Source organism: Girardinichthys multiradiatus, chromosome 13 (assembly GCF_021462225.1).
Source record: "Girardinichthys multiradiatus isolate DD_20200921_A chromosome 13, DD_fGirMul_XY1, whole genome shotgun sequence".
Taxonomy (NCBI): domain Eukaryota; kingdom Metazoa; phylum Chordata; class Actinopteri; order Cyprinodontiformes; family Goodeidae; genus Girardinichthys; species Girardinichthys multiradiatus.
In genome coordinates, this window is record NC_061806.1 from 11,053,402 (window position 1) to 11,079,985 (window position 26,584).

The 26,584-nt window shown below is 40.8% G+C and overlaps 1 protein-coding gene across 4 annotated transcripts; it reads left to right on the forward strand.

Annotated features, from left to right (window-relative positions):
* Positions 1–398: 398 nt before the first annotated feature.
* On the forward strand, positions 399–23,035 carry khdrbs1b (KH domain containing, RNA binding, signal transduction associated 1b). Of its 4 annotated transcripts, XM_047383706.1 has the most exons (12): positions 399–741; positions 3,769–3,890; positions 5,079–5,195; positions 5,464–5,610; positions 11,281–11,414; positions 11,767–12,004; positions 12,273–12,340; positions 12,653–12,711; positions 15,144–16,738; positions 16,842–16,950; positions 17,413–17,474; positions 20,950–23,035. In XM_047383706.1, exons 1-9 carry the CDS (start codon positions 648–650, stop codon positions 15,248–15,250), a joined length of 1,086 nt encoding a protein of 361 aa, XP_047239662.1. In that variant the 5' UTR covers positions 399–647; the 3' UTR covers positions 15,251–16,738; positions 16,842–16,950; positions 17,413–17,474; positions 20,950–23,035. The 4 variants fall into 4 exon arrangements, with proteins under 4 accessions (XP_047239662.1, XP_047239661.1, XP_047239660.1 ...); XM_047383705.1 differs by having other exon boundaries at positions 15,144–16,950; XM_047383704.1 differs by having other exon boundaries at positions 16,842–17,474.
* Positions 23,036–26,584: the final 3,549 nt, after the last annotated feature.

Genomic DNA, 26,584 nt, shown 5'->3' on the forward strand with positions numbered 1-26,584 from the left:
TTATATTTAAAATGTAGTTGCTTCCCTTAGCTCTAATTATAGAGTATTACAATATGTCTTGCCATACAAATACTGACACCGTCTTTTTATCTCTGTCCCCGAATGAATTTGTCATTTACAGTCACTAAGTATGCCATTAATATCAACACTTTCTTGAGCTCATTTCTGTTATTTTTCTGTGAAGCATTTTGAATTACCTAGTGTATAAATAGTGTTGTCTGTCTATCAAATGCACAGAGCTTTTGTGGATTTTACCACCTTAACAGCACTCTAGACAGTTTTCATATTTGACTTTAATTTGTAATCCAGTGAACGCGCAGTAGGCGGTGTCAGACCAAAGAGCCACATCCCTCTGAGCTCACTTCCGTCTGTTGGAGTCGTATACCCTTCATTGCTTTTGTTCTCCCATTTCTAACCAGTCCGCGCTTCCGATAGGAGGTTGGCCTGACGGTTTAGGGAACCAATACGAGGCAAAGCGCGGAGCCGTCCGACGATAAGCCACATGCGAAGCCCCGTCTACTCCTGGGATACTCAGCACTCCTTAGTAACATAAACGGACTACTTTTGTGTCTTCGTATTGGAGTTTTTCAACGCTTTTTCATCCTCCTCTGCCATCCACACCGACTGCCATCCCCGAACTCAACAAGATGGAGAACGACGATAAATATCTCCCCGAACTGCTGGCGGAGAAGGACAGCCTGGACTCGTCGTTTACGCATGCCATGAAACTTTTAAACGCAGGTAGAGAACTACTAAATTGTGTTTTATCGTATTCTGTGTGCTTTGACCAGCGGCGCTAGGAAGCAGAGCTGCACACAGTTGCATTCTTGTAGCGCGGTGTGCTGTTGCACAAGACCTAAAATGCCCAAATAACTGCAGCATCACCACAGAAAGCTCCTGTAGCTCTGTAATGAAGAAAATGGCGGTTAATGAGCTGTGACTGAAACAGAAAATAGCCCAAACCGTGGAAAACATCGCACACTATCAGGTTAGTCACCTGAGTGGTTTCCGTTTTCCCTTCGCGCCGCTGCGACGTGTAGCTACTGACGTCGGTCACACATTGGAGGCTCGAGCTGAGTTTAAACTTGGAAACTTTAATGGCTCATCGTCGTTGTGTTTCTGTTGGTTTCACTAAGTGTCTGACGGCTTTGTTGTACAGCCATGTACAGTTGTAGGTCAGTGTCCGAGACACCGCTAACCTCAACATCTGAAAGCCGAGAAGCGGCCCCTATTAACGGTGTGAGCGAGCTCGAGGTCCCGATGTGAGCCGCTGCCATGGCGGATCTGGGACTGCTGTTCTCGTCCCTGCGCTAAGGAACGACCTTCTCTGCCTATGGTAGTCCTTCACTCTGGTCTCTCTGTAACTACATCTTGTCATGGTATTTAAGAAGGTATTTTTAATGTATATATTTTTTCAAAGTGTCGAAAATTAGCTTATGATACCCAAACATAGTATACTATTGTGCAGTATTCTGAAGTTTTACGAGGCCATTGCAGGACGCTGTTGAAAATAAAACAATTTTAATAGAGATGCACTGGTCAAGTTTTACCGACTAATGCTACTTCACCATTTAAAAAAAAAAAGGAACCTTAACTGTGTAAACATTTTAAAATTGTGCAGGTTTCTTGCCAGAAGTAGTAGTTTTTAATGGAAAACAAAAGGAAGGCGTCCATAAATCCATATCCTTAAGGGGTATTGGCCACCAGTTCCCCACTTTGTTTTATATCTTTTTTTTGTTTTGTCTTTTATTGGGTGCTAAATTGATCTGTGGCAGATGGGATGCATCATAGTGTACTGCCAGGTGGACATTTCATATTTTCTGTAATTTACTTGTATTTAACTTTTAACTAAATGATTATGATTCCAATAAATGTCAGCAGTGGGCTGTTTCCATTTGATTAGATGTTATGATTTCAGGTCAAGTTTCAAGCCAACTATCCTGAAAAGGGAACAGAAAAAAAACAAATGGAAATGGATCGTATGTCTCGCATAAAAATAATATATATGAAATGTGAGCATTCTGATTAGTTATCTTTCACAATTTGTGAAAATACTTATTACAAAGTAAAATGAACTAATATGGAATGATTTGACTAGATGGGCACAAAGGGATTTGTTTGTGGAAATGAAGTTGAGGAAAGAAGGAACAAGTGAGGTACGAAGGGATGAGTTGACCTTCTGCAGTCCTAACCCTTAGGTGATTCTTACTAACTGCAAATTAGAAAAACAAAAAATATGTTTATAGATGGCAATAGAAGTGGTAGAACACCTCAGAGGAAGAACAATATGTGAAAAAGTTTTGAATTCATCAGAAAATAAAGGAATGATGGCATTATCCTTTATGTATCCAAGCATATGTCCCTAAGCAAAAGATTTTCAATCAGAAAAAGTTTATCGAAGTACAACTGATGAATCTTTAGAGTGAAAGATGGTTCCGATGCGCTTAAATCTCAAAGGAATAAACCCTCCACCCCAACTGAGTGGTGATCTCTTTGGGAAGAGGCAGATTTCTTTTATTTGCCCTACTGATCCCTGTACAGACAGATAATGGAAACATTTGAAGAAAAAAGATTTCTTAGTATTAACACATCAATTAGGGGAAAATTGGCCGATTTCTCCTCTAGATATCACCGGCCAATTAATTGGTGCATCACAAACATTTGACTTTTGAAGACATTTGGCCTAAATTTTGTCTGCTATGCATTAGTTTGTGTTCCACTCAAGCATCTCACATTTCCAGATAATTCAGATGGGGCAAATCCAGGCTTCTCTTGTCTGTGCTGTAAGGTCTGACACGAAAACGTGTCACTGTGATAAACGAGTTCTCCTGCAGTCGTTCCCTGTTGCATTCCTTGGTTTTGCCGCTGCTGGACTGCGGTGCAGCTGACATGTTTGCACATGCAGTGTGCAGGAGTTGTCATGGCCAGGTGTGAGCTGGTGGTTTGAGGTGAATTGTTGTGAGCTGATGTGCTGCAGGAAAATGTAGGCGGTGAGATTGCCAGAGCAGCTCTGATTCACTTTGAGAATTTTATACGGAGCCTTTCTTTTTCAAGATTTACCTCATTTCATTTCAAATTTGGATGGGGTGTCTGTAACCTGTTTTATCCCGGTGTTTATTCCACATTAGCAGACCAAAACCCAAATAGTATTCACAGCAGAAAAGCAACATTTCTCTACATTAAGGAATCAGTAAAAATTTTAGTGGACCCACAGCGGAAATTATGAATTATCTATAAAGTAACAGAGTAAAAGATTAAGAAATGCAATTGAAATAACATCAATGTGTGCAATATCTTAATCACCACGGACTGGATGCAGTATTTTTTATTTTCATTGTAATATTTAAGATGTCTTGCATCACTTCATGTCTGCAACTGATGCAGATCTTGGTGGCCAAGATCCTAAAGCTCCATATAAATCGATATTGTCAGTTCAATATTCAACAATAAAATCGCAGTGGCATGTTTATCTAACACCATGCAGTCCTATTCCACAAAATATTTCTCTTTTGATAAATATCACGAAATCGCAGAAAATGAACGCAGAATTTTGGGATTTGTGCATCAAAATAAAGCTGAATATTACAAACATCATGCAATATTTTTTTATATATGAATATATTATTTTTAATACTGTCTTGCAGATAGTCCTTTAGAGCATACTAGTATTGTAGTGATATATTTGCGGTTTGGTGGCATATTTCTATTTGCATAATCCCCTCATAAAATACAGCTTGGCTGCATAAATGGTTTGCCTCTCCTCTCTAGAAATCGATAGAGTGCAGAAAGGAGAGACTAAGAAGGAGACAGAGACCTACCTGGACCTTTTCACAACAAAGAACATCAAACTCAAGGAACGAGTGCTCATACCGGTCAAACAATACCCAAAGGTGAGTCCATTTGGTTTTTTTTTTCCCACCTTGAAGTAATTCCTTAAACGGCTAACCCGTTTAGCTTAATGTTTTTCTGCAGCTGTGTTTCCATTACACGAAGCCGAGGGTTAATCAGTCGTCGCAGATCTTTGTACTGGACTTTACTTTCTAAGGTCCACTCTATAAAAACGCCTGATTCTGGTGTATTTTAATGTCACCAAACGAACCGAAGGGTTAGTTTTTACTTTGATTCAGATAGTCTATCCCCCTGTGTTCAAATCTCTTTTGTTTTCTTCAGAGTTCTGCATTGATTTTATTATTATTTTTTGAATCAATGCAACAGTTTGAAGCCTGTAATCTGGTTTTTAGTATGAATCAGGTGGACAAAGTAAGTTCAGGGGAGGCACAGACATGTAGAGATGTCTGCTGTTCATTCAGGCTGAGCAAGTACTGTTCTTTTAGCAGGTAACAGGAAGGCTGAGTGTATTACAATAATAACGCTAGGTTTTATTCTTTCTAGCTTTACGTATTTGTCAGGCAGATGATGGCAGCCTTTTGGAACATCTTCCAGCTAATGCACACAGGCTGCTCTTTCAGTACTACTAGCCATCCTAACCACACTAATCGCTAATATAAGATGCTACGGATGGTTTAAAATGATGACCGTAATCATTTTATTATTGATCTATCATCATTTCCAGTGTAGGCAGGATCAACAAGAAGTAGGATCGTGTTCTGTGTGGGAGTGACAGCCATTAGATTTTTTTAGACATGGTTTCATTTGCAACATAATATACCAGCATTGAGGATGACGGCGCTAATTTGTGTTTCAGTTTGCCAAAAACCCTTCAGAAACCAAAGCAAGGGCTGCTTCTTTTCAGGAAGCTTTTGTTTCTCAAAGCATGGTTGCAATGACAGCTAATTGTAATACATAGTCATGATTTAGTTCAGAGATTGAGGAGACAAAGATTGCAGCTTTTGATCACAAGCAGGGTCTGGCTCAGTGCGTGGATGATTGCAGCGGATAGCAGCTGACAGCGTTACAGCCCTCAGGGGCTTGTATTGACTCTGTCTGGTAAATGTTAAGGCCCTGCAGTGTGTTAACAGAGAACCCCTGACAGTGATTGCTCCCTCAATCTCTTGGTATTTAACTGGGCCCTACTTTGATTGTCAGGCTAATTTTGCTCTGCTTTGTTGTTCTGTTAGTTTAATTTCGTGGGGAAGATTCTGGGACCTCAGGGCAACACAATCAAACGTCTTCAGGAGGAGACCGGAGCCAAGATCTCCGTGCTGGGCAAAGGATCCATGAGAGACAAAGCCAAGGTACAGCACATGCACGCATAGTGAGTAAAGGACTTGTGAGCACAGCACCTGCAGGACTAACACATCTGGAGTTGACATAAGGCCAAGGACTTTTGAGTGCTGCACATCTGCTTTAGAACATCCTTCTAAGCCTGTTACCTTACACTTTGGTACGATGATTGGGCTACATAAAAGCAGCAATAAGGGCTTGCATAATTCATGTAATATGTGAGCAAAGGTATGCCTCCTCCGGCTTGTTGACACTTATCTGATGTTTCTCTTGTCTCAGGAGGAGGAACTGAGGAAAGGCGGCGAGCCCAAGTTCGCCCACCTTTCCATGGAGCTGCATGTGTTTATTGAAGTATTCGCCCCGGTGCCGGACGCTTACCTGCGCATGGCACACGCCATGGAGGAGGTCAAAAAGTTCCTGTTCCCTGTAAGTTTACTGTTGTACTCTGCGAGCCGTCCACTTCATAACAGAGCTGAAAGACTGGTTTTCTATTCTCAATCATCAAACTAAGTTTTTATTTGTGTGCTTTATGAGATTTTTCTTTTTCTTGCCTTTTTATATTTAAACCTCCTCAGAAATTAAACTCTGCAACCAGTAATTATTGCAGATAATCATTCACTAGTTGAGTTTCTTGGGGCATGTTGACCTGGAATAAAAACACTAGTTTCACCTAAAATGATCTAATCTAGTTTATTTCAAACAGAAAAGCAGTAATTATTCCTACCTGAGTTCAAATAATATATTGATCCCTAGATCTAACAGTCTTATCTGTTACTTTTGTTACTTTGATCAAGACTAAAGCAAAAACGTAGAATAAACACAGTCTAAATGTAGCGAGTCAGCAGTTGGGTGATTAACAGAGATGCTGGTCGTATTTTGCCAGTGATTTAGCTCCATACCATGACTGTCCTGTTTTTACACCGAAACGTTTGTCCTTGTAAGAGAAGGAAAAGTGTGTTGGCGTTCTTTCAGCCAGCTGGCGATGTACAGAAACATGTTGGTGAAGGTTTAGCACTATTGCACTTTATGCTCCAGTCAGTGGGAGAAAACCAGTCCTTCTAATTGTGTGGTTTCCTGATTAAAATGACTAAACCTTAGAAACTCTAGAACGAAAAACTCTAGTGATTTTAAAACTGTAACTTCTAGGTAAAGCTTGTAAAATAACTGCAATATATAACATGATTGTAAAAAAAAAACACATACAGGTCCTTCTCAAAATATTAGCATATTGTGATAAAGTTCATTATTTTCCATAATGTCATGATGAAAATTTAACATTCATATATTTTAGATTCATTGCACACTAACTGAAATATTTCAGGTCTTTTATTGTCTTAATACGGATGATTTTGGCATACAGCTCATGAAAACCCAAAATTCCTATCTCACAAAATTAGCATATTTCATCCGACCAATAAAAGAAAAGTGTTTTTAATACAAAAAACGTCAACCTTTAAATAATCATGTACAGTTATGCACTCAATACTTGGTCGGGAATCCTTTTGCAGAAATGACTGCTTCAATGCGGCGTGGCATGGAGGCAATCAGCCTGTGGCACTGCTGAGGTCTTATGGAGGCCCAGGATGCTTCGATAGCGGCCTTTAGCTCATCCAGAGTGTTGGGTCTTGAGTCTCTCAACGTTCTCTTCACAATATCCCACAGATTCTCTATGGGGTTCAGGTCAGGAGAGTTGGCAGGCCAATTGAGCACAGTGATACCATGGTCAGTAAACCATTTACCAGTGGTTTTGGCACTGTGAGCAGGTGCCAGGTCGTGCTGAAAAATGAAATCTTCATCTCCATAAAGCTTTTCAGCAGATGGAAGCATGAAGTGTTCCAAAATCTCCTGATAGCTAGCTGCATTGACCCTGCTCTTGATAAAACACAGTGGACCAACACCAGCAGCTGACACGGCACCCCAGACCATCACTGACTGTGGGTACTTGACACTGGACTTCTGGCATTTTGGCATTTCCTTCTCCCCAGTCTTCCTCCAGACTCTGGCACCTTGATTTCCGAATGACATGCAGAATTTGCTTTCATCCGAAAAAAGTACTTTGGACCACTGAGCAACAGTCCAGTGCTGCTTCTCTGTAGCCCAGGTCAGGCGCTTCTGCTGCTGTTTCTGGTTCAAAAGTGGCTTGACCTGGGGAATGCGGCACCTGTAGCCCATTTCCTGCACACGCCTGTGCACGGTGGCTCTGGATGTTTCTACTCCAGACTCAGTCCACTGCTTCCGCAGGTCCCCCAAGGTCTGGAATCGGCCCTTCTCCACAATCTTCCTCAGGGTCCGGTCACCTCTTCTCGTTGTGCAGCGTTTTCTGCCACACCTTTTCCTTCCCACAGACTTCCCACTGAGGTGCCTTGATACAGCACTCTGGGAACAGCCTATTCGTTCAGAAATGTCTTTCTGTGTCTTATCCTCTTGCTTGAGGGTGTCAATAGTGGCCTTCTGGACAGCAGTCAGGTCGGCAGTCTTACCCATGATTGGGGTTTTGAGTGATGAACCAGGCTGGGAGTTTTAAAGGCCTCAGGAATCTTTTGCAGGTGTTTAGAGTTAACCTGTTGATTTAGATGATTAGGTTCATAGCTCGTTTAGAGACCCTTTTAATGATATGCTAATTTTGTGAGATAGGAATTTTGGGTTTTCATGAGCTGTATGCCAAAATCATCCGTATTAAGACAATAAAAGACCTGAAATATTTCAGTTGGAAAATGGAAAATAATGAACTTTATCACAATATGCTAATATTTTGAGAAGGACCTATATATATAAATAACTGTATATTAAAAAAAAAGAAAATGGACATGAGTGACCAGATGGAGATGGAAGTACGACTTATCTGACCAAAGAAAATGCAAGATAAATGGTTTAAAACATTTCTGATTTTAAAAACCTCAGTTTCCATCATACAGTTTAAAACCACATTATATTAAAACAGGCAATTATTACAACATATTCAGTTGTGATTAACCTACATTTTACTCATCCTGTTCTTTCTTTTCTGTCATCAGTGTGTCTTCCACTCTTAATGAGCTTCAGCATCTTGGCCTCAAAGTTCAATAGAAGATATGGGCTTCGAGCCCAGTTAGTTCATCCAGCTGCCTGCATTCATTATTGGCTTGCAGAGCTTAATTGTGTCTCACTTGATAAATAACGGCCCACCGGAAAATGCATCAAAGCAATCCTTTGAGATGATGATTTTGTACACATTGATATTGCAATTCAATATGTTCAATATGTTGAGCAGTTCTGACACTGTTTCCATGGTTTCAAGTATTTTTAATGAAAGACCAGAGAAAATCGGAGTGACTGGAGGTTTTTCTGGCTTAATGGAGCACAGAGGGCTGCCCCTCCCCCGTCTACTGCCAGTTCAGTTGGCTGGAAGAAGGGTGCCGTTCTTTACTTGCTCACAAATTCAGCTGTTGTGAAGTTGCTAACAATGCAGAAATTCAGTACATGCAATAAATGACAAATTGACTATAATTTGTTTTAGCAGTAGGAATAATTGCTGCTTCTCTGTTACAAATAAAAGCAATTGGATGAGATGTATTTTGTTTTTGTACCATGAAATGGGGGGTATTTAGTTTTTCTTATTTTTGCTGCAATAGTTGCCCTTATTTTTGTTATTTTTCAAAACTAGGCAGACAGGAAGTGAGGTGGTGAGAAGACATGCAGTCTCTTGGGGTCAGGACTGGAACTTGGGACGGGACTGAGATCTCCGCATTTGGGTCACATACTTTATCCCTACGGCAAGCACCATATCTTATAATACATTAGTAATAAGCAAACCTTTTTTCAGTTCTGAATTGATCCCAGATACAAAAGCCTCCACCTGTACGAACCCTTAATTCAGGGTTCGTACAGGTGCTTAAAATCCTTGAAAATGCTTAACAAGGTTTTGAAGGTGCTTGATATTCTAACTGCACAGTTCTGCAATAAAGAGCACTGTAACAGTTTGATGAAAAACATCAATCTGATATTTTTATGTTAAAGCGACCAGTTTGCCTTTAATGAGGCGTCAGAAAGCCTTGCTGCCACTCGGTGAGAAGACGGCATACCAAGCGGTAACCGTTTTTAATGACCGCTGGTTCGAAAACGTTGGATACAAAACATAGTTGATCAAATCTTCAAGTAGCTTCCTGCAACATATGCAAGAAGCACCTACAGCTTTTCCCGACAGTAGAGTCTGCGCTATCGAGCGGTAAACCATAGTAGTGGGAGGGAATCTTAAATTTAAGCTAGCTTCCGACTTTGCAGGTAACTTTCAAATTGATTGTTTTAAGGATGGATCGAGTTAGGGCTTTATGTCATCTACTGTGCTGTAAAATGTGCAACAACAAAATATTTTTATTGAAAACACTAGTAAAGGGGTTAACTAATGGTATATTTACACAGAAAGTAGCTGTGGCTTGGCAGTGTTTCATCATGTGTGCTGTGCCTTCGATGTCTTTTGTTTTCCTTCTACCTTTATGTCCATTTCATATTGATGCAATAGGATAATGAATTCAAACAGTCTTTGTTAGTTTTATTGTCTTTAAGTGTAGTGTTGGAAAAGTTTGAAAATGCTAGAAAAGTGCTGAACTTTACTTTGGGAAAAGTGTACGAAACCCTGTTTAATTGCGTGCAAATCTTAGTTGTTAGTTTCTAAAACTCGAAATTGGGAAGAAAGAGATTTTGTTGTTCATACAAAAAATAACATTTCACCACTGCATTTCTAATTGCTAGAATCTGAAAGCTGTTTGCATGTAAACCTGAATCCTAAAGGGGTTTAGGACCTAGCCAGGGTGAAAGAACGAGCTCTAGGACAGGAGCCCAGCAAGGGAGGCTTGGAAATGGACTGGATATTTACCTTCAGCAAACACAATCCATGGCAGAGTCCAGACATGTAAAAGGGAGGATTTGGTAATGCGTTTTGGCCTTCATGCGTTTTGCCTGCATGTCTGTCCATCCCTGCACCTTCAACATAGTCTGAGCCTGGAGATGTGCAGCTCCCGTACATATAGACCTATTCACCCTGCACAGCTGACACCAGCTTTATTGGTTTAGAGCTGCTATAGTAGAGCCAGAAAAGGGTCTGCTAAGGATTAGAACAGTCTAACAGGGGCGAGTCAGGACAACAGGCCCTGCGGTTGTACAAGCCAGGGTGCTATAGAAGACTCATTCTGATAAGAACTGCGATGAATAAGCGAGTGAAAGAGTTGCAGTGTTAGTATTGCTGTCTTGTAAAGAGCCGTCCCCTACAGCACCTGTCGCAACAATTAAAGCTTGTAATCTGTCGGGCTGTCATTTGGAACAAAGCTGGAGAAACGTTGCAGGAAAATATGGGGATGATGATGGCTTATTTTTTGTTTTGTTTGTTTTCACCATATTTCCAGTATTTGTGCTCAGGTATTTAGAGTATTTGACAGTTTGTTCTCCCTCATCCTTTCCGTGTCTGTGCAGCCTTATGTTCACCACGGCTGTGTTCCTGTCCTCAATAAAAACATTCATGTTTTTAACAGCCATGCTTCTCTTCTCCTAAGAGGAAAGAACGTTTCTCTGCATTTTACTGCAGCTGAATCAGAAGCTGTCATCTACGCTGCTTATTCTTTCACCCTATTCCCCGTCATTGGTTCCCTGTCGCCATCCCAGGCTGGGGTTGATCAACGAACAAGAATTGATTGGGTCACAGTGCAGCTTTTTTGAGCTTTCGAGGAAAATGGCAGATTGTGTCGCTGGATTTGTGCTGCTCAGACATGCCGCTTCACTAATCCAGCCCAACTTATTGATTTGCAGATAAAATAAGGTAATCGCTGATGCAGTCACACTAGACTTGTCAAGGCTGTGTAGAGAGACGAGATTTACATTTTCTGCATGATGGAAGAAAGGCGTGGAGTGTGGATGGAAGCTTTCCAGCCTCCGCCCTCCCCGCTTCTTCTCCTTAACAGTCTGAGTCCCCCCCCCCCTCTTGCTCTGAGCTTTCTTATATGATGTATAGAGCGGACGTTTTTCCCCTCTGTGCTGTCGTTTTTTCTTCTCCTGACTTTCCAGTGTGTGCTGCTGTTGTCTAACCGTTTCTTTCCGTATTTTCTTGCTGCACACGTGTTTTTGCAGGATATGATGGATGATATCTGCCAGGAGCAGTTCATGGAGATGAGCTACCTGAACGGAGGCCAGGAACATGGAGGCAGAGGCCGAGGGGGCATGCCTATTAGGGGCCGTGGTGTCCCCCCTGCTGGTGCACACAGGTAAAGGGATAGGGGTGTGAATAAAGGCATCTACAACCTTGTTTAGACACTGACTTTAAGGGTTTCAGGGCATAGGTGTCTTATTTTTTGTATTGGAAAATATTCCCTCATGTCTCTAGCTTTGTGTACCTGTTAAACTAGGCATATCCCTGATGCACACCCCACACAGATTTGAAAAAAAAAAAAAAATCAAACAATTTAAACCATCCAATAGTTCTTTTCACTTTGGAATTGTGCAATTTTTGTGTTGGTCCCATAAAATCCCAATAAAATATATGTTGTAACAAAAGGTTCAGATATTGTTAGTTTGAAAGGAACTCAACAAATGTTCGCTCTGCCCTCTTTCCTCCAGGGGAAGGGGGATGCCTCCTCACGGTGCTGCTGCCAGAGGAGGTGTGACTAGAGGAGGCCCAGCCAGAGGTGGAGCAATGAGGGCCCTCACAGGCAGAGGAGGACCTCCTGCTGCACCCTCAAGAGGGGCTGTGGCACCACGCGCCAGACCGCCAGCTGGCGGACCACCTCAGAGGATGGCGCCACCCCCTGCTCACCAGCACACAGCCGGTGCAGTTGCAGAGAATTACGATGAATATGTACGTTTATTATAGAAATGATGCACGAAAAATTTCTATTATGTCCTAATTCTTCCAAGTCCTCATTTTTCTAAGATTGTTTAGGGCTCAAGCGCAGCTTAGAAATGTCTTTTAGTTGACAATGTACAAGTAAGTCATTTTAGACATGAGCATAAGGCAGCATGTCTGCTTTAGTACTAGGATAGTTACTTGAGGACATCTTGACGCTCATGATTCATGAACAAGCCGCCCCTTAAATCTCTCCGCTTCTGTTGCTTCTCCTCTCCAGGGTTACGATGAGAGCTACACAGACACGGCCTACGAGTCTTACGACAGCTATTACAGTCAGCCGCAGGCGTAAGTGAATCAGACGTCTCTTTGGTTTTCACCTGCTTCTCATAAAATGAGCACACGTCATCCGCTATCCCTTAAAATCACTGGGAGTTGTCAGAAATACTGCACCGTTTCAGTGCTTTGTTACACATTTGAGATTGCAGCGTTGTTTAGAGAAGAGTTGATTGCACTCAGATGTTTTCTGAGCTTTGATCTTATGTGTAAAAGCCAAATATCCTCTCCCTGGACATTGCAGTCAGCAGCTAGTGATGTTTTCCAAAGATTAATCTTTCAACCCTTTCATGTCTGTTTTTATTTTTTTATTGTAACCACCAGAGAACCAGAATATTATGACTACGGACATGGAGAGACAACCGAGTCATACGAGTCATATGGTAAGAGTTGACCTTACTGAGCTAAGGTCTCTTTATTTGTTTGGTTGCAAGGAGGAAATATAAACGGGTACAGAGCGTTTGTGAAGTTTTTATTCCACCTTAACGTTTTCACATTTTATCATGTTATATTCACAAACTTCAATTCATTTTATTTGGAATTTATGTCATAGACCATAACAGAATAGAGCATAACTGTGAAGTGGACTAAACGATACATGTCTTGTTTTAAGAAATGGAAATCTAAAGTGTGATGCATTAATCTTCAGCTCCCCTGAGTCAGTACTTTGAAGAACCACCTTCTGCTCCAGTTACATCTGTAAGGTTTCACCAACTTCTCGTTACCTGACTGAAGAAGAGCATCCCTGCAGCATGAGGCTGCCGCCACCCTTCGTGGGAATAGTATATAATAATTTGTTTGCATGTAGGTCAGAGAGTTTAATGTTGGTCTCATCTGATCATAGCAGCTTCTTCCTCTTGTTTGCTAGATCGCTAACTGCAACCAAGGCTTATGAGGTATCTGACTAGAACATGAGAAAATGTGAGAAAGGTCATGGGGTGTGAAAACTTCTGCATGGCGCTGTATATGTGGGTGGGTTTTTGTGTTGATTCTGGTGTCTGGTTCTTTTTTAGTCTGGAAAAGTATGGAATTCTAGTTCTGTATTTTTCAGAACTGGATAAATATAAAGAGTTTAGAAAAAAATCTTTGTATTTCCCGACTTTATTCTCAAAATGTTGCTGCTTGTCTTTTTCTGCTTCTCCTTCCTTTCCTTAATACAGGTCCTTCTCAAAATATTAGCATATTGTGATAAAATTCATTATTTTCCATAATGTAATGATGAAAATTTAACATTCACATATTTTAGATTAATTGCACACTAACTGAAATATTTCAGGTCTTTTATTGTCTTAATACGGATGATTTTGTCATACAGCTCATGAAAACCCAAAATTCCTATCTCACAAAATTAGCATATCATTAAAAGGGTCTCTAAACGAGCTATGAACCTAATCATCTAAATCAACAAGTTAACTCTAAACACCTGCAAAAGATTCCTGAGGCCTTTAAAACTCCCAGCCTGGTTCATCACTCAAAACCCCAATCATGGGTAAGACTGCCGACCTGACTGCTGTCCAGAAGGCCACTATAGACACCCTCAAGCAAGAGGGTAAGACACAGAAAGAAATTTCTGAACAACTAGGCTGTTCCCAGAGTGCTGTATCAAGGCACCTCAGTGGGAAGTCTGTGGGAAGGAAAAAGTGTGGCAGAAAACGCTGCACAACGAGAAGAGGTGACCGGAACCTGAGGAAGATTGTGGAGAAGGGCCGATTCCAGACCTTGGGGGACCTGCGGAAGCAGTGGACTGAGTCTGGAGTAGAAACATCCAGAGCCACCGTGCACAGGCGTGTGCAGGAAATGGGCTACAGGTGCCGCATTCCCCAGACCTGGGCTACAGAGAAGCAGCACTGGACTGTTGCTCAGTGGTCCAAAGTACTTTTTTCGGATGAAAGCAAATTCTGCATGTCATTCGGAAATCAAGGTGCCAGAGTCTGGAGGAAGACTGGGGAGAAGGAAATGCCAAAATGCCAGAAGTCCAGTGTCAAGTACCCACAGTCAGTGATGGTCTGGGGTGCCGTGTCAGCTGCTGGTGTTGGTCCACTGTGTTTTATCAAGGGCAGGGTCAATGCAGCTAGCTATCAGGAGATTTTGGAGCACTTCATGCTTCCATCTGCTGAAAAGCTTTATGGAGATGAAGATTTCATTTTTCAGCACGACCTGGCACCTGCTCACAGTGCCAAAACCACTGGTAAATGGTTTACTGACCATGGTATCACTGTGCTCAATTGGCCTGCCAACTCTCCTGACCTGAACCCCATAGAGAATCTGTGGGATATTGTGAAGAGAACGTTGAGAGACTCAAGACCCAACACTCTGGATGAGCTAAAGGCCGCTATCGAAGCATCCTGTGCCTCCATAAGACCTCAGCAGTGCCACAGGCTGATTGCCTCCATGCCACGCCGCATTGAAGCAGTCATTTCTGCCAAAGGATTCCCGACCAAGTATTGAGTGCATAACTGTACATGATTATTTGAAGGTTGACGTTTTTTTGTATTAAAAACACTTTTCTTTTATTGGTCGGATGAAATATGCTAATTTTGTGAGATAGGAATTTTGGGTTTTCATGAGCTGTATGCCAAAATCATCCGTATTAAGACAATAAAAGACCTGAAATATTTCAGTTAGTGTGCAATGAATCTAAAATATATGAATGTTAAATTTTCATCATGACATTATGGAAAATAATGAACTTTATCACAACATGCTAATATTTTGAGAAGGACCTGTATGTCCTTCCTCCCTTCTGTCTTCTTTCCTTTCTTTTTTTTTGTAAGTGGTTTTAAACATTTGTTTATTTTTTCTGCATCTTCTCCAGGCCAGGATGACTGGAACGGCACCCAGCGGACGGCTCCAGGGAAAGCACCTCCCGCCTCCAGAGGTGGCAGCACGGCTTACCGGGAGCACCCATATCGACAGTACTGAAGCAGACACTCCACCGTTAGTGTTGCCCTGATAACGCCTGTCTACCACGGCAGCTCTCGCTTTAAGAAGCCCGACAAAAGTAATTGTCCGTTTTGTCTTTGGTCTTTTTCCTTCACTGGACTTCTACCTGACAGAGCAAATTGGGAACTGGAAATTGGAACTGGTTTTTGAGATTCGACCACAAACGCCCCCCTCCCCCATCCTTTTGTCATACTTCCTGTTCAACAGACCCAGCAGTCTATCCAGCCAACTAAAGTGGCTTTCCGATTGGTCAGGATTCGTGGGCACCCTTTCAAGTTTCCATTCTGATTTTTTTTGTTTTGGTTCCTGCTGTATATTCTTCTCTTACCATTCCTATCCCCCTTTGGCTTTTTTGCATTGTTTTTTCTAATGTTTGGGAATAGTCAGTAATAGTAGAATTAGTGTCTCAAGAACTAATTGTCTAAAGAATCACTTTTAATTGTTTTAAATATAAAGAACCTGTTAAGGGTCAGTTGCAGATTCCCATTTAGGCTACATTTCAAAATTCTGTTAATATAGCCTATTAAAAGACCTTTCTAACCTTTTTAATCCTGTCATATCAAAACCAAAACCAAAAATCCTAAGTTAAGGCTAAAGCAAAGTTAATGGAATCGGTGCAATTCATTCTCTATAATGGTTTGTTTTTAAATAGTTCTAAAACAATTGTCCCATTAGTCTTAGGCAGCAATATTTGTTATTGTGCGTAGAGTTTTGAAATATAGCCCTAATAGACACTGTTGAGATGGAATGTCCTCATATCCTCATTTTTTAATCTACTAAAAAAAAAATAACAAAATAATTGTTTAATGAGAATCTGGCCGTTAAACGGCCACTTGGTAATTTAAATACAGTTCAGGTCTTCATTGTGATTTGATTCTATACAAACTGCATGCACAAAGTCCAAAAAAGGAAGGATTGGGACAAAAATCTCCACATGGGTCTTCTCTTACTGTAGAGAAGGGATCCTGCAGCTCAATCCGAACTCTTGTACATATTTTAAAATATCTTAATTGTACTTACTCTGCCACTAGTATCTGTACCCTCTCCATAAAATGCATTATGCTCCATGTGTAAGCTTGGCTAAATAGGTTACTAAATCTGTCCAAAAGATGGTTTTTGCAGCAGTTTGTCAATAAAGCTTAGTTTGTTTTTTTATGAAATCTAACTGGCTTTATTTGTTTCCTGTCCTGTTAAAAATATTCTGAGCTGGCCTTTTTTTAAACAGCAATCAGATGTAGGTGTTTTCCTTTGTTTCTTATTCAAAAGCGCTTTTTAAATCTAAATGAATGTATTGACGTCTGAAGGCTTTAACCGTACTAAATGATGTCTTGAATGATTATCAAAAGAGCACAACTTATTCTCTCTCTCTCTTTCTATACTTTTTAAAAAGGAGCCAGAGGTAAGACCTCTAAATTAACCTGGATAGCTTCCTAATGTGTATAGAGTTCTAAAGCATTGAATGCCTGGGTATGTATGAGACTTTTTCAATCCTCTTACCTGTGGTCGTAATCGTCAATGAGAATTGCTTTTATAGCAGGTGAAAATTAACTGAATTCAAACCACCATTCAGGTCTAGGCCTCATTGTCATGAATGATGCGGGCGCGATGGCTACTTTAGTAGGGCGTAATGGCAGTGCAATGGAGAGGATGCTTATAACCTAGACAACTCCACTGTAAAGGTAACCTAACCCTAAATGTTTAATTTCTTAGTGTGTTTATCCTTTGACTTAAACCTGCTGGTAAATCCAAACACTTTCTTTTTAAAATATTCTTACAATCATGAGAACAAAAAGATTCAGTTCAAAAGTAAAGAAAAAAAAAAGTAACTTCTAACATCATACACTAGTGTATTTTATGTACCAAAATAACTGTTTGTTTTTCTATTAAAATATGTTAGGGTAGTGTTAATGCAACTCCTGTTAAAATGAACAGAGCCAAATCTGTGTCCATATCTTCTGCTGTTACTTTTTATTTGCTTTGTAAAGCTCTACCGTAGGGTTTAAAATGTTCCACGTAAATTTAACTTAAAACAATGTGAGTTGCATGATTTTATCTTCTCTTGTAGATGTTGCATGATCTGTTTCAAGTTTCTCCCAGTGTTTTTAGACAAGGTGCTGATTAGTGCTTTGTCCTTCCTTCAGGAACAGTTACTGGTCCCTGAGCATCCAGAGAAAGGGTCTGCTGGAGACCAAAGCGCCCTCAGGTTGGTCTGCTGGCTGCATGCTGTTTGTTTTAAAGGCTCATTCCAAGTTTAACCACACCGTTCTTACTTATTTACATCCCTTGAGCTTTTTTCATTTTGTCACGTTACAACTGCAAACTTCAATGTATTTATTGGGGTTTTATGTACCAGACCAGGGGTCCCCAAACTAAAATAGCACTACCTCCATCATCCAAACAATTTGGGGTTTGAACATTTTAAATCGGCTGATTAAAAATATTTTCTTTCATTTTTCTTGAACATTTAATTAACACTAGAGTTTTTGTTTTTTAACTACTGATCAGTCATTCATATGCAAATGAAATCATCTGCTGAACGGAGAAGTGAAACGCCCCATAAATGGCACCGTCAAGCTGGGTCAGTACATCTTGGTATAACAGTTCTGCTCTCCTTTGTGGGCCTGTGGAAGGCAGGGCAATTTGCTTAACGTTTTCCTTAAGTTGTCCTTTTTTCCATCTAAAAGTGTTTCTGCCACAGCTTCCATGCACTCTTTGATATTTCCCAGTCAGTGAACAGCTTTTTGTGTTTAAACACTTTACGTATTTTTGACAAAGTGTCTTCTTTTACTCGCTCATCTGTGCACCACCAAGTCATTGTACTGTCGGCAAGCGTGAGCTCCCAAGCTACTAATTTAGCAAGCTTAGCTCCTTCTTTGTTGTTTTCTGGCGGTTGGTATATAACAATGTGATGCATTACCGCCACCAGCTGGCTTGGAGTGTGAAGCAGAATTTCGCTGACCCACATAGCTGTTCAAAAGCCAGACACAGCAGCCGGCAGGGATAAAGTGTCTATATCTATATATTAAATGTGAAAATACTTTGCGGTCTGGACAAAATGCTCTCTGGGTCCAGATTTGGACCGGGGTTTTGGGGACCTCTGTGTTTGGCCAACATAAATTACTGGGCAGTTGTGAAGCATAAGAGAAATGGTGCATGTTTTTTTTTAGAAGTTAAGAAAACGTCTGAAAAGAGGGTTTTGCATTCAGCCTTTAGAGTCAGTTTATTTGTGACAGCATAATGCTGTTGGAATCCTTTATTTTTTTGAGTGGCAACAAGGGAAGTGGTCAGAGTTGATTGGGAAGGTAGATGGACCTAAATGCAAAACAGTTCTGGTAGAAAAACCTGATAGAGGTTTCAAAAGAGCAGAGCTTGGGGTGGATTTTCACCTTTTGTCCACCATAAAGAGCCAGAGCCATAGGTGAAAGGTTTAGATCCCAGAATGGCCCAGTCAAAATCCAAACCTAAATCTACTTGAGAGTCTGTGGTGTAGAGGCTCTTTAACCCAAACTCTGAAATGAGCCAACGACAAACCTAGGTCGCACTTTTTAAGCGTGGAAAAGTTGAAACCTGCTCAGATCAGTCACATCTACTAATCATGAAAGTGATAAGCTTTCTATTAGGGGTTTTTACTTTAACAAAATGACGACTTCATTTTTCAGTTGCGTTGTGCATCACTGGATTTAAATACTTCATTTGTTTGTGTCATCTTCAGTTAAAATGCACAATATTTTCAATTGGAGGCTTTAAATAATTCAAAACTACTAGTGCAGTCCTTTAACTTCTCCATTTCCATAAAGACTCATGCATAACAGTGTCAACGCCTGCGGGCTTTTCAGCCAGTGTAACATTATTCCACATCTCTGATATTCACAGCCTTTAAAAGGTTGGCTGATTCTGACAATTACCCAGCTATCTGGAAGTGGCCTTGCTTTTGACTGGGCCTGTGATTTGGTGTGTGGCCGGGGTCGTACTACACCAACCACCCCACCCCCATTGGGGGCACGATGGCAGCATTGCTGTGGATAAAGGGGAAGTGACTAATGAAGGGAATGGGAGCTCGAGGCTTGCTGACACGAGGAAAACAGAAATGGAATAAGCAGGGGCAATATGGGATTTCTCATGATGTCCAGTCTGAACCTTGAATGCAGGGTAAAGATGAGACAGCTGGAGTAATGTTCAGAGTTTGCTTTGTCGTTGAATGAGATCGAATGCCTGTTGTTTAAGCGTATACGTCATTAGGTCTGTTTCCTTTTGGTTGTTTGGCCTTGTCGCCCATGCTTGTTATGATGTCTATCAGTAATAACAAATATAAAAAATAAAGACAAAAGAAAAATCAATGCACAACACCGTGAACACCAAAGACAAAAGTGGTGCTGGTAAAGTCTGCAGTTCATAAGGGGGGCATTTTTATGCTTAGTAAAGAGGAATGTTCACATAGTTGCATTGTGCAGCATTTCCATTTCTTCCAACAGCTGTTACCACAATATTGTAATTTGTATTAAATCCTTCTGGCAGTGAATGAAAGCAGCCTAAAGTCCCACTTTTCTACGTGTATGCGTTGAGTGTTGTACTCCTCACTGCACCACAGAAACGTACCGATCAAAACTGGAGACACAAATTTGTTTGCAGCTTTTTCACAACACGTTGAAAGTCACCTGAAGCTGATGTTACACATGTGGTAGTTGGAAGAGAAGGTAAAATGTTGATATACAATCTGATGATCATTTGGCTCAGACACTGAGAAAAACAAGTCGCTGCTGTAGCTAATGATGCTTTGGAAGCATGTAGGATGAACATTTGGAGAGACTGGTGATTGATTTGACAACACTGTGTGTGGATGTTGTATTGATGAGGGACACAAAATCTAAAACCCACCGTAAACTGTTCATTATTTTAATTGAGCATCTATCTTTGCAAACACAGGCAGTCACAGATGGTCTGGCTGCTGACCCCCATAGAGCTATCGAGCACTGCTATCGCATGTGTACTGTCCCTCAGCCTTGGGCTGTTCCTTCCTTTGAAGCTAAGAATTCAGTTGTCCCATAATTTTGGGGCAAAAGGTTTTTTTGGGGTTTTTTTTGTCTTTTTTGATGATTTTTGAAAAATAACAATAAAATTAACTTGGGTGCTCTAGTTCCAGACGACACGTCATCGACCATAAATACCTTCCCATTAGACATAGATGTAGCTCCAAAGATGGTGGCAGAAAAATGACTGCTTAGAACAGGACTTCAAGTTTTTCTGCCTATATTATGTATTTGAGCTTTAATGATGTTGAGATAGAACTCAACAAATCGTCTCATTTTTAATAAACGCTGTCAGTTTAGCTGCTTGCCTTCTGCATGTGCAGACTTCACAGTAACCTTGATTAATAAATGATGTCTGGCATTTTGCTCTCACTTGCTCGTCGTCTTTATGCTGCTCAGATGCCCAGATTTATGAACACATTTACTGTTAATTGAAACTGTTAACGGAGTTGTTCAGAAGTACCAGACCTGCCTGTAATCACATCCTGCTTAAGAAAAAAAAAATGTTGCTTAGCCTCTGTAGAAAAGCTGTGCAGCTTGGCAGGAGAAGACCTTTAATTAATGCAGCTTATGAAAAAAAAAGTTTTCTTCTTGGCAACTTGTATCTCCTTTCTCTAAATCTCCTGTGGGTTTTGTTTTTTCCCTCTGCAGAGAAACAGGAGCAGCTCGCCGTGAAGGAAGTGGTCAGATGAAGCTCTCGGGGGGGGTGGGGCATCCCGATGGGGAGGAATAAAAGACATTGGAGTAAACAATTCTCTTCTTTCCTGGAAAGGTGGGGGTGGGTTTGAATGTGGGTGAGGGAGGGTGGCCATGTCACGCAAAGATGGCAGCTGATTTGGGGCCAAACAGGACCAAAAGCAGAAGCTGTTCATGAGAGACAAGAACTGTTTAAAGGTATATGACTTATCTCTGGTGAATTACCATGCATTAGTGTTTTGTAATTTTTTTTCTCAAGTGAAAGCTTCTGTACAGTTTCTCTGCAGACCACCCCATCTACAAGCAACTGGAAAGCTAGCTTCCCAATTTCCCATTAAATTAGCACTTCTTTTATTGAACGATGTGAAACAGATTTTTTATTTTCTTTACCCCCGAATCCGACCTAAAATGGTTTCTTTTGACTTTGAGTAAGACGTGCCTTTCACAGAGGGTAGGGTCATAAAAACCCTTCAAATATAAATGTTTTTTTTAAGGAATGCTTTAAAAAAAAAATATGCCTCCTCATTGCAGGAAATTATACTGAGCGGTTTGAGCGCAGATCAGAATGTTGAGTTCATGGCAGGCGCGCACAGATGCTGCGGGACTGCAGGATTGCTTCAGCCTCCAGGATGTCCGATGCTAATGCAGAAGCACATTTGCATGCGCTCACATGTACCCTGCCCGCAAATGTAAAACACTTTCATATCCAACGGCGCCCTGTTCTCAGCAGTTTCACATCCAAGTATTATAATTCAGCGAGATGGAGCCAAGCGAAGCAGCACGAGAGAAAAGGACAGAGGGTGAAGACAGACATTGCTAACATCCCTCCCATTCATCCATCTATCCATCCACCATACTTCTGTTGATTCGATCCCCCCCCTCTGCCATTTTCAGCCATTATCAGTGATGATATTACAGCAGCCTGTGGTGCCAAGTTACATCCAGAGGTCAAGATTCTACTTTCCTGTATTAAAAACAAATTTCCCAGTGCCAATCCACTGGTCAGAGGCAGCATTAGCTCCATTTGGCTTATTGGAAAAGCTTGCTGCTTATAGAATAGAGCATTAGATATCAGGACTGAAACCATCACAGGAGATGAAACGTCAACGGGCCATATCCAAAACAGACCATTTTTCAGTCTTTATGTGCTATTATGTCTGAAGTAATGATTCCTGCGTCTCCTATAATCTAATGGTAGATAAGTGATGGTGTGGAAGCAGTCTCGTTCTGAATCGATGAACTGTCAGAAAGCATAAGGGTGTAGAGGAAAGTAAACGTTACTGTGCATTGATCAATAAAGGTAGACTTGACTATGAGTGAGCCACAAATCCGTCATTCTTGATGTTTTCCTCACCGTTAGCCATCAGCGCGCCCTGCCCACGTCTGTTCGGTGCTGTCTCGCCTTGTGGAGGGGGAGATGTGTTAAAATGCTGAGATTGTGCGGGGGGGTGCAATGGACAGCTGGATTGCTTCCCCTTGGCCTGAGAGATTCACACCATCAGAAGAACATCGCATGTTGTTGCCTGTTTAAAAAAGGTGATTCTGAGCCTCCCTTCCAGATGCATCAGGATGGGCTGTAAACTGGGTGGCTTAATGTATGCTCACCTCATGCCCAGTGTCCTTGATGGTCCAGGGGAATTGCAGGAAAAGCTCTGAAGATTTATATTTATGTGGCTTCTATGAATAAATCCACCGTCTGTGCACTGTTGTTTACACAGTCTATGTTAAAAAGAAAAGCTCATAACTTGTCTGGAAGATACAAAGTGGAGGTCAGTGGCATGATTATTTCTGAATTTTAATAAAAGGTAGTAGAATAAGGTTGTTTATTTCTATGTATTAATGTGCTACAAAGACCCAAACCTACAGTGTACAGCGCCTTGCCCAAGTATTCATTCTTGAACTTTGTCCCGTTATGTCACAATCTGACTGCAAACATCTTTGTATTTTATGTGATAAGCACAAACAGTATATATGAAGTGGATAAAAAAATTGTGCTGTTTTAAAAATGTTTTACAAATAAAAATCCCAACTATGGTGTGCATTTGTGTTTGGCCCTTTTTACTCTGATGTATTTAAATTAAAAATGCTCTAAATAGCCTTTAGAAGTCAGTCAGTATAAACTCGGTCTCATAAATCCAGCTGTTTTGTGAAGGCTTCAGAGGTTAGAGATTGTACAGCATCGTGAAGACCCAGGAGAGCAGCAAGCTGGTCAGGGAGGAAATTGTGGAGAAGTTAAATAAAATTTTGGATTATAAAGTAGTATGCCTAACTTTGAAAATCTCAGAGCACTGTTCACTCCGTCGTCTGAAAATGGAAAGACCACAACACAACTACAAACCAGGACATGGCTGTCCATCTAGACTGACAGGCTGGGCAGGGGGAGCAGTGATCAGGGAAGGAGGCTAGAGGTCCATCATCACTTTGCTGAGATGACTTTTACAGTTGTGCATTCCACAAATCTGATATTTATGCAAAATTGGTAAGAAGAAAGCAGTTGAAAGAAATAAAGTTACATTTGTCATTTTGCGCAAGCCATGTAGGGGACATGGCAAACGTGGGTTAGGGTCCTCTGGTCAGCCAAGACTTTGTAAAACGATGTGTGGTGGGAAACCTACACTGAACGTACCATCCGTACTGCGAAACATGGTTGTGGCAGCATCATGCTCTTCAGGAGGGACAGAGAAGCTGGTTGGTTAGTGGATATTTGGACAGAGCTAAATTCTGAGCAAACCTGGAAGAAAACCAGTTGTATGCAGCAAAAGACTGGAGCATCACCTTCCATAGTTTAGATCATTGTTTCTAAACCCTTGCCCACAAGGCCCACTGTCCTTCATCTTTTAGATGTTTCTTTGCTCCAACACACCTGATACAAATGATTGGATTGTCCCCTCAAGTCAAAGTCCAGACCCAAACCCAATTTTGAACCTGTGGCAATACTTTAAAATTAATATTCACAATACTCCAGTCATTCTGAATTTGAGCTAACATAAATATTAATTTTAAAAGGTTATGCAATACAGTCTGGTAATAGATATGGTAATTGGATGGAAACTTGACATTTGGGGATTATTTACACGGATTATTTCCCCAAATAACACCTTATTACAGTAAAAATATTTTAACATTTGCCAATGTGTTTCCAGAACTATTAGATACAAGGAAATAGTGAAAGACCAGTACTACAATACATTTATAAAAACCATAAGGGACAAACTTTAACAACAAACATATTTACAGCCAAGTTCACTTCATGCATTTTCAATCTCGCAGTGTTCCCTTAGTTCCTTAAGATATGCAACATTTTGAACCATATCAATGTCGTTACATGTCCAAAAATGTATCTGTAAAACAAAATAAATGTCTAAATTGTGCCCAAGTTGTCAATATTTTGTTTTCCAGCACTGCCTTCGATCTCTTAGGCATGGAGTTCAATAGAGCCTAACAGGTTACCACTGGGATCTTCAACTCCTCCAGGATGTCATCACACAGCTTGTGAATATTAGAGACCTTACACCTCTCCACCTTCCGTTTGAGGATGCCCCACAGATGCTCAATACGGTTTAGGCCTAGAGACATGCTTGGCAAATCCAGCTTCTTTAACCTCAAGGCAAGGCAATGCAAGTTTTTTTATATAGCAAATTTCAGTAGCAGGACAATTCAAATTGCTACCCTCGGTTTCTTTAGCAAGGCAGTGGTCTTCTTGGAGTTGTGTTTGGGGTCGTTACATTATTGGAAAACTGTCCTGCTGCCCAGTTTCTGAAGGGAGGGGATTCATGTTCTGCTTCAGTATGTTATAGTACATGTTGGCATTCGTGGTTCCCTCAATGAACTGTAGCTCCCCACAGCTGGCACCACTCATGCGGCCCCACACCATGAGGGCTGACCTCCACCCCTTCCACTTCTGCAGCAATGATGGCAGCAATCCTGTGACTATTTTTAAAAGACAACTTCTGGATATGATGGTGAGCACATATAATCAACTTCTTTGGTCAACCATGGCAAGGCCTGTTCTGAGTAGAGTTGCCAACCGTCCCTTGAAAAACGGAATCGTCCCGTATTTAGAATAAAAAGTACGCGTCCCGTATTGAGCTGAAACGGGACGCACGTAGTCCCGTATTATTAGGTGGATCAAAAATCTTCACTAAAATGTCAATAGAATTAATAAATGATGGGTTGCTTTATATTTAACATTACGGTAAATTCATTACCAGCCATATCCTGCTTTGTGACCAATGAGCTGACAGAATATTTCGGCTCATCTCATTGGCCAGCAGGTACCGTTGCTAAGGATAGATACAGGTGTTACGTCGATTCGCGTTTTCCCATCAGATACGGTTTCCCCAGCGTCTCCTCGCCGCTTACGTGACAAAAAAGGCCCGTGTTTGTTCAGCAGATAGATAGATAGATAGATAGATAGATAGATAGATAGATAGATAGATAGATAGATAGATAGATAGATAGATAGATAGATAGATAGATAGGAACAGCAGAGAGGTAGATGCAAGTTCTTCAGCAGCTGACATCCCCAACATCCAGGCTATTGTACCCTTTGTCCTCAGCATCCCTTCTTCTAGTGGGTTTGCGGAAAATATTTTCTCCATCATGAAAAATAAGTGGACTGATGTGAGGAACAAATGTTCTACAGAATTAATGAGAAGTGAGCTAATTGTCAGTCTAATTAATGAAATGTCCTACTCAGAGTTTTACTCTGTAGTCTTGAAAAGCAAACAACTCCTTGCAGCAGCAAGAGCTCAAATGAAATATAAATGGAAAAAATAGGTTGTTTCTACATAATTCACTACTGCATTTTTTTAGTTCACTAGTTCAATATTTTTTTCACTACAACTGTACAGTCATGGCCTTTAAGGCACAAGTGTTTATGTTTACAACTTTTCTACAGACTTTGTTTGCACTAAATGCACTATTACGAAAATGTTTTGCATTATACTGTTATGCTTTTTTATATTGTTTTAAGTTAAGCAGGATGGAGGTCTTTTCAATAGTGGTTTATTTATTTTAGAAGGATATTTGTTTTTGTCTAGTAATTTTATTTTGCAAAAAGAATAAATTATTTTCACACAAAGAAAAAGGGTGAAAAAAAATCACCAGGCCGGTAGAGGTGCAGACAGTGGAGTTGGATAGCCCTACCAGGAGGTGTCCCTTATTTATTTATCAAGGAGTTGGCAACCCTAGTTCTGAGAGGAACCTGTCCTGTTAAACCCCTTCATGGTCTTGGCCACTGTGCTGCAACTCAGTTTCAGGGTGTTTTATGTAGAACATCAATTCTTTTTTTCTTTGTCATGAGGTGCCATGTTTAGCCTCCAGTGACCAGTATGAGAGCAAGCCTAACACCAAATTTAACACACCTGCTCCCCATTCACACCTATGATTTTGTAACACTAATGAGTCATATTGACACTTTTGTTGCCAGTGGTTTGGACATTAATGGTTGTGTGTTGAGTTATGTTGAGGGGACAGCATATTCACACTATTATACAAATTGTACATTGACTAAATGACATTATATCAAAGTGTCATATCTTCAGTGATGTCCCATCAAAAGATATAAAATCTTTACAAAAATTTGAGG